This window comes from Galeopterus variegatus, unplaced genomic scaffold (assembly GCF_000696425.1).
Source record: "Galeopterus variegatus unplaced genomic scaffold, G_variegatus-3.0.2 Scaffold4118, whole genome shotgun sequence".
In the NCBI taxonomy this organism is placed as follows: Eukaryota; Metazoa; Chordata; class Mammalia; order Dermoptera; family Cynocephalidae; genus Galeopterus; species Galeopterus variegatus.
The window spans coordinates 126,821-135,181 of record NW_007730229.1 but is presented as its reverse complement, the minus strand read 5'-3'; the positions used below and the strand labels follow the sequence as shown (position 1 = coordinate 135,181).

Here is an 8,361-nt window from a genome sequence, read left to right as displayed (position 1 = left end):
AAAACGCCGGTCCAGGCATCGCCTACACCAGGCTACAGGGTTCTAAGCATTGACGGTTCGTGAGAAATACAGGAGCATGAGATGGAGGCTCTTCCTTCAAAATCCTCTAAGGCTAAACAAATACACACTCCAGCCATCGTTTCTTTCCCTGCTGACCACTTTGCTCCTACTCGGTTAACCACAGAAGGATCCCTGAGCTGTGCTTCCCAAGTGGTTTCAGTGGCAGAATGATTATCTTTGCAGAAGACCCCAAGTCTGGCAGCCGCCAAAACCAAAGCCACGCGTATGCATGGGGGGAAATCAAGCAGCACACATTCCATCGTAACGAAGCTGTTTCATGGCATCATTGTCCTTAGAAACAGTCACGTTTCCCTCGGGCCAGAATAAATAAGCTAAAATCTTGGCGAATTGTTATCTAGGGATTAATAGCGTAACGAAGCTGTTTCATGGCATCATTGTCCTTAGAAACAGTCACATTTCCCTCGGGCCAGAATAAATAAGCTAAAATCTTGGCGAATTGTTATCTAGGGATTAATAGGTTTGAAATGCTAACAAGTTCTTAAAAGTCACAGTCCTCTCTCCCTTCCTATGAAAACTAGACCTCTGAAGGCATTCAGTTCTGCTTCTGAATTCTACCGAGGGGACCCTGACCTGTAACATATAAAAAACAAGCACACAAGAAAGATGAATTCATCCTCTTCAGTCCACCTCAGTGAGACACTGGGTGTCCCCTCCAACACTGGTGTTTTCTAAGCCCTAAGCCAACCTAATATCTCCACCAATTGGCCTCTTCCCCCAAATATAATTCTACGGTTACTTTCATTCTCCCCTAATGTTTTCCAAATCTCACAGGGTAAATAATAGCAGTTAAGCGGTACCTCTAGTCAAATATTGCAGATAGTTATCAGGCTACTCCTGGTCTAATTCTGAAGCTCCGTGCTTTTTAATTTGAATAAAAAGATGAAACTTGCTCTTCTAAAAAACAACTGTTGTACCTATTTATTGTCACAATATATACATTACAAAGGCTTCTTGGCAAACAACTAAGATAAACATTGAACTACGATAAATGAGGGAGTCTCATGTGTTATTGAAACCACTGAAAGTTTATTCAAATTTTTATGCAGAAGGATGTGTTAGCACAGATGCCATTCATGAAATATTTCTCATCACTGCAATACTGAAGGAGGGAAAAAGTACTAATTCAGCACTCATTCTGTATGTTGCAAGGGAATGACGACTCAGCAAGCTTTAGAAAACGGCACACAGATGGGGTCATGGAGGAGCAACTCAAGGCTCCTAAATTTACCCTGGGACACCCTCGGCTAGCAGCTCGGTCACTCCCAGAATCAGTTTCCAGACCGACGCAGCCTGCAGCAGAGTCCAGAGGTAATGCAGAAAGAAAAGGGAATGTGCTTGATTTTGGAAGTGGTCATTATAAGAAGCTTCTAGTAAGATAGTTTCATGTCTAGACCCAAGTCTTACGTATCAAGAAGCACCATCATGAACAGCTCAGAGACATTCCTGGAATGTGACAGCAGGGAGGCAGTGACAGAAAGCCATCCTCTGAGCAGCAGTGCCCGAGCACCTGGCCGCTTCCCTGCGCACTAGATACCCTACCCCATGCTGCTCACATGGGATCACTGCGGTTTCTCTACTTTGGAGCAGCAGTGAGGCTCAATGTCACTCATGCTTCATAAGTCCCTCTGTCCACATCACATCTCCAGTGTGGCTTTATCTAGCTATCAAGTCTAAGAATGACAAAACCTTCCCTCTGAGATATTATGTATTTTACAAGGTTTGAGGATAAGCTACTGAGTTGGTCTTAAGCCACTCCAGCCACGTGAAAAAACGGGGAAAAATTCACGTTGAACAGGACCATGGAGAAACAAAAGGAGCCCTGACCACGGGCTCTGTATTTTACAAGGTTTGAGGATAAGCTACTGAGTTGGTCTTAAGCCACTCCAGCCACGTGAAAAAGCGGGGAAAAATTCACGTTGAACAGGACCATGGAGAAACAAAAGGGGGGGGGGGGGGACAGGACCATGGAGAAACAAAAGGAGCCCTGACCACGGGCTCTGGTTGGAATCTGGTGCACCCGCACTAGAGAACTCAGCACACCACTAACAGAGGCCTGCCCCTGGAGGCAAGAGATTCACTTGATCAGATTCCTCATGATGCTTAGGGAGGATCCTCTATACCCTGATCCAAAGTGATTCCAGTGGTTCAAATAGTGAAAGAGCTGATATAACTTAAGGCGCTTCTCAAATCCTGGGGCCTTGGGGATTTTGCTGTGGTAGGCAGAGTAAAAGGAGCCACTAAAGCCCCCAAACATGCCAGCTATCGCGAGCTCATATTCCGAGTGGCCATAGAAAGAAGCTGGATCAAAAATGATGGGCCCAGCAGAATCCTCTGCTACGTTTCCTCCCCAGAGGTCTCCATGGAGTAGGGCTGGGACGATCTCCAGATCACGGAACAGGTCAGGGATCTTCAACTGCAGCGGGGAAGACAGAGTGGAGAGATCAACGCGTGGATGAGGGATGCAGACGTCTAAGTGCTGCTCCACACATCCAAGCGCAACTTCATGCTCGGACATGCAGGGCTCAGGCAGAGCAGATGGGACACTGACAGGCATCCTCTTCCTGCCCAGAACCAGACTCAGGTGGCTGCACCTGCTTTGGCACCTCCCCCACATCAGGGCTGGGCGGGGCATGTTGCCAGCGCTAAGTGCACAGGGGAGGCAGGGGTTGGGGGGCCTGCTTACCTGTAGAGCAGACCAGAGCTCCAGGGCCTCCCTGTCCCCAGACTCCTTCTCCACCATGTCCATCTGGGGCTGAATGCGCTGCCGGGCATAGAACGCAACCCAGTCCTTCTGCCAGTCATTCACCTGCACGAGCAATAGCAAAGGAGAAAGAAGAGTTCATTCTAAAATGCCAGGACTGAAGGGGGGCTTGAATGCCCAGAAGCACCCCAAAGTGCAAAGGGCCACAGAGATGGTGTGGGGAAGGGGTGGCGGTCACAGGAGGCTGGAGAGGGTGAGGGGTGCCCAGGCAGCATGGGGTCTCATGGACACGCTGAGACCTTAGGTCCTATCCCAAGAGCAGTGGAGCAAGGTTTGCTTCAGGATCCACTCTGTAGCCTTCCAAGACCAAAGAGCTCTCAGACATTTTCTTTTCAATTACACTCACACTGGAGTACAGAGGCCAGAGCTAGCTGACCCTCCTTGACCTGGTGGCTCATTTCTGACCATCTGCCTGGCCATGCACTATGCCTCTCCAGGGAGGGATGATGTGAGAAGTCATGTGGAGCCCTGTTCTAAAAGACCCATAAGAAAAGATGTCCAGGTCACGGGTGCTTACAATCTGGATAGAGGGAGTAAGACAGACACAAGAGTAGAGTAGCACACGGAGCAGTACGTGATGACAAACAACAGTCTCACACACACACGCACACGCGTGCACAGCCGAGTACAGGCAGGAGAGGTAGGGGCAGAACCGCCCAAAACACCCCCTGGAGAGGCAGGACCACAAAGCACCACTCACGGCCTCTAGGCAGGTTTCCAGACAACTTCCTACATCTCAAAATCTGAATAGTGTCAACTCCCCCGATGTCTACCAGTAAGCCCCTTAAAGTTTTCTAGGTTCTTCAGTGTCCCCCTGGCGAGGAGCCACGCTGCCTCTCCCCTTGGCGCAGAGCTGCCATCCCATCGACTCATTTGCTGGGCCTCAGGTAGAACTCCCCAGGCTGAAACTCCCAGGGAAGCCGACCATAAAATCATAAAACTGAAAGTTACGCTTGTCATTATGCTATCTTTGAAAGTTTAGTATATTTAAAACATTTTTTTAAATTTTCTAATTTTTACCGGCCTTGAAATCCAGTACCCTAACTTGCTGGCCCTTCTGTTTCTCCATGCTTACCTAGCATATAAGGTGGGTAAACTTCAAGTCAACCTTTTAAAAATTAGCAAAGAATAAAAGAGTGCAAAGACTTTCGCTGAATCTCACAGAAAGGGAAGAGGGTGTGCTTCCCCCACTATGCCTGAACAGCTGACCTGACTGTGAAATGGAAGCGAACGCTGCATCACTCACCTGAGGGAGGTATCCACAGCACGTCACCACGTCAAACCCAAACTGATCCACACAGGGCCGTTCTGCCTGCCCGCCTCCTCTCCCTTGCAAGCACAGTGAAAAACAGAAAGACAACTACTCAGTGCCCTTGCTGCAAGAGACCCTAAGCCCCTGCTCTCAGAGTCGCCTTGAGGCTTGACCTCACCGTGCCCTTACTACCTCCTGTCCTCACCCAGAGACAAACAAGGTCCTTGGTCCCTACTAACCCGCAGGACACCCAGAACAGAGCCTGTTGCAGCACCAGAGGATGCTCAGGGGGGTGGGGAGGGACGGGATGGGGACAACACCATGTCAAAATAAGTAAATAGAGGAGGAGTCCTTCAGAGACAAAAAAACCCTATACTGTAACTTATCAGGAAAGAACTGTTTTCGGTGGTGAACTTAGCACCATGGGATGGGGACAACACCATGTCAAAATAAGTAAATAGAGGAGGAGTCCTTCAGAGACGAAAAAACCCTATACTGTAACTTATCAGGAAAGAACTGTTTTCGGTGGTGAACTTAGCACCATTTGTGACAGATAAACTGCTGTGCTTTGAAATATTCTCAATTCTTTGCAGCTCCCCAAGCTCAAAAAAAATCCCAACAGACTGAACTCCATGTAGCTTGGAAGGGACAAGGCAGGCAGTGTGACGGGACCTGTCAGTAGATTCTCAGGTGACGGGCAGTCTGATGGGACCTTTCTGTCTTGCACAGTAGATTCTTGGTTACCTGTTTTCTGACTGTCAACTACTCTGCCTAGCAGAGTTACCACACAGGCTACCCACAGATTATCAAATCTCAGAGAGTCAAAATGCTAGAAAATTTCCTCAATGCTAACACCACACTAAGCTCTAGAAAGGTCAGGCATGAGGGCTCTCATTATGAGCCTCGAGTTTGATTGTCTTAGAAAAGAAGACACTGTAATTAAAGGCCTCACCTTGCATACAAAACCAGAGAAACTTAGACTCTTTTCTGGGTAGTGAAAGGTAAAAGCAACTGTATCCTATGGGGTTTCAAGTTCAGCAAGTATTTCCCATCTTTCAAATGCAGTTAAGACACGTCACGCTAATCGTATTCACCCTGTGCACTGCAAACATGCAGCCTTAGGATGGATGTTCCTTTGTTTTAGCATCAACACAAGTCTGACCCTCACAACACTGCAGCATAACTTTACTCTCAAACCCACACTGGCTGAATGACCTCCTCTAGGCAGGGTCCCTCGTGGCCCACGCAGCCCCATACCCACTGTGCCAGCCTCCTTCAGGAGCATCTCTCCAAGCTTCTTGTTATCAAGGTGTAGATCTGCTAGCTGGGCTCCGAGCTTTGCAGCATGACTGTGAAACCAAAAAGCAGCAGCTAAACGGATGACACACAAATAGCAGATACACATCCATGTGGAAGGTCTCGGGGCACAAAAAGTAGGTCAAACATTTTGAGAACAGAAAGTCTATTCTAGTGGAGCAAGAGAGAGACAAAGGGCCCTGATTATCTGACGGTCTTTCCCATCCTCATCCGAGTTTGCAGCTAGGTCCCTTGTCAGCACCTCACTTCAGGAGACTCCTCTCTTTTACCTTTAGCTTGCAGAGAGTACATGCCACTCATTCTGGTATAAAAGAACCATTCAGAGGAAAAATAAAGCCAAGCAGAGGGGATGGTGTCAAGACAGACCTGCTCAGATACCGCATGTCCAAATGCTCCATCACGAGCATACTCCCTCCTCCTGGGGCGTCAAGAACCTTCATGGGCTTGGGCACTCTCACTGTTTCTGTCTTCAGGATGGCCGTCAAGCTTGCCATCTCACCTTCAAACATTCTTCTGGCCTGCCAGAAAAATCATGGAGGAGGGAAGAGGGACAGCAAGGTTACTTCCAGAAAGGTCCTATGCAGACATGTCTTCCTCTAGCACTACAATTTCAAACCAAGGCTATCCTGACTGAGGACTCAACAGAAAGATGTGAAGAGTTTTCTTAAAGGTGCTTGTCAGTGGGGTAGGCTATGAGTTCTGAAGTTGCACAGGAATAAGGCTTGTACTTTCTAGTATTAGACTATATTTGTATTCTATGATGGAATCTAAAGACTCTGCAGAGAGGAAAGTAGAAGGCTACTGGTTTTTCACTAAGTGCCTGGCACACAGCTGGATTACACATATGGTTATCTGTCAGTGTCTGCAGACCGCACCTCAACCACAATCCTGTTCCACAGAAAGGACACAGGCTCATCTGGCCACTCAGGTGCAGGTGGCCCTCCATCTGCATACACCAGGAACCTGGGGTCACTTTTCACCTAAATGGACCGCCAACGTCTATGCCGTCTCCTACCTGGCACTGGAAACAATCTCATCTCAATCACCATTTCCATCTTAGTCCCCTGGACTACAGTGACCATCCTCCACCCAGCCTCCCTGCTCACCACACTGCAGGGATCCCTTTAGAAGGCACATCCAACCCTGGACACTCCCTGAGCTAACCCTTCCTACTTCCCGCACAAGGACCGCCCTGCCCACTCTCCCACCCTCACCTGGGACCACTACCCAGGATCCACCCCTACACACGCACACATGCACACACAAGCTCCCTGTGCTTCTGTCTTCCAGCCCTCTTTTCTGTTTCTCAGAGGTTCCCTGCCTTCTCCAGTCTCAAAGCCCCCACACACCTGTCACCTCTGCTTGGAACACTATTCCTCCATCTTTTGCCAAGTGAGTTCCTTTCTAGTCACCTTCAGATTTCAACTTAATATCGGTTTCAATTTCCCAAAGAAATCTTCCCTGACTTCCGATACTAGGGAATTCCTCCCCTTTAAAATATCCTTTTTAAGGAAAAATGTCATTGAAGTACAAGTGCACAACTCATAAGCGTGCAGCTCAAAATTCTCACAGCGTAACCACCACCTGGATCAAGACAGTGGATATTACACAATCCAGAAACTCCTCTTCTTGCCACCGGTCGCTGTCCCCCACCCTCAAAGGTAGCCTCTTCCCTGACTTTCCTGATCACGGACTTATTTTCCTACTTTGTCATTCTGCACAGTCATACGGTCTCTGAGGTCTGGCTTCTTCATTCCACACTGCACTTGTTATGCTGGTGCATGAACAGTAAGAGTTCATCCTCACCGCTGAACGGTGCTCCACTGTGAATATTCCAGAATGTATTCATCCATTCTACTGCTGATGGACAACGGGGCTTCCAGTTTGGGGCTGTTAATATCAGTGCTGGGCATTCTTTTACTTATTCTCATAGCTACTAGCTCTGATCTTGGGCAAGTTACCTAAGCTCTTTGTGCCTCAGTTTCCTTATCGGTAAAATAGGGTTAATAAGAGTCCCAATTTCATAGACTTGCTTCCATGAGTTCCAGCTAACCCTTACATAGTCTATTCTAAACACTTTATAAATATTATTACTACTACAATAATGAGCCAAAATTGCTGAGGAGGAAGCTAAAAACTATGTCCTAAGAAGAATTTTCAGCATTCTCCTTAGAAGATAAAGGAAAATAACTGGGCCCCGGCTATACTTTTACTAGAGTACTGGTTGTGGAGAGAAGAGTAAGGTGTAATGTTTACAAAAAAAAAAAAAAAGGCAGGAGGAGGTGAAGGAGGGTCTGCACACCCAGCTACAGGCCAAGGCTCTTTCACAGAAATATCTACTGCTACGCGGCGCTGAGTTTCTGAGTTTCTAACTAACGCTAAGAGCGCTTACTGCAGAGCAGACCCAAGGTAAAACTAAGCATCAGTGGAACTTAACGGAGGAGTCTGAGAGAAAACCAATTACGCAAGTGTGCAAAAAGCAGATAAAGAATAATCAGGAGGAAAACGACTTAGACCAGGCCAATTCCGCCAGGGGGTAAGAGAGAAAACGTTAGACTAACTGGTAGTGACCCTTAAATGTCTCCAAGGAGTCCCACCCCCAGGAGATAAGCACAGGAGTCTCGTCCCCAGCACGTTCCGAAGCAAGCCGGGAAACGGCACGCCAGAACCTCCTACTAAATAATAACCTCCAATAACTAAGAACTAATAAATAGTAACTTTCCTCCTAAATAATAAGGGCTTCTGCGAGGAAGCTTGGAAAGGAGCGGATAGGGACTCAGAAAGACCGAGCAGCACGGACACCAGAGGGCCCCCCGTGCCCACGCCGAGCTCCGAGGAGCTGCAGGCGCCCGCGCACCTGCGGACGGACCGGGGGACGCGGGGAGGGGCCGGGCCGAGCGCGGCGCCGGAGACGGCGGGCCCAGCTCCGACCCCCGCGCCCGCCGGCCGC

At 48.4% G+C, this 8,361-nt stretch overlaps 1 protein-coding gene across 1 annotated transcript; it reads right to left on the bottom strand.

Moving 5' to 3' along the window:
- Nucleotides 1-2,113: 2,113 nt before the first annotated feature.
- FN3KRP (fructosamine 3 kinase related protein) lies at nucleotides 2,114-6,510 on the bottom strand. The gene is made up of 5 exons (XM_008586786.1): nucleotides 5,778-6,510; nucleotides 5,352-5,443; nucleotides 4,089-4,171; nucleotides 2,765-2,887; nucleotides 2,114-2,494 (listed from the first exon to the last, which is right to left on the bottom strand). The coding sequence occupies exons 1-5, from the start codon at nucleotides 5,918-5,920 to the stop codon at nucleotides 2,156-2,158; spliced, it is 780 nt and encodes a 259-aa protein (XP_008585008.1). The 5' UTR covers nucleotides 5,921-6,510; the 3' UTR covers nucleotides 2,114-2,155.
- Between the last annotated feature and the right edge of the window lie 1,851 nt (nucleotides 6,511-8,361).

Coding starts and splice junctions, on each gene's coding strand:
- FN3KRP (XM_008586786.1), bottom strand. CDS start 5,920: ATGTTTGAAGGTGAGATGGCAAGCTTGACGGCCATCCTGAAGACAGAA. Junction 4,172..5,351: donor GAAGGAGGCTGGCACAGTGG/GTATGGGGCTGC, acceptor TGTGCTTGCAAG/GGAGAGGAGGCGGGCAGGCA. Junction 2,888..4,088: donor GCTGTGGATACCTCCCTCAG/GTGAGTGATGCA, acceptor TTGCTCGTGCAG/GTGAATGACTGGCAGAAGGA.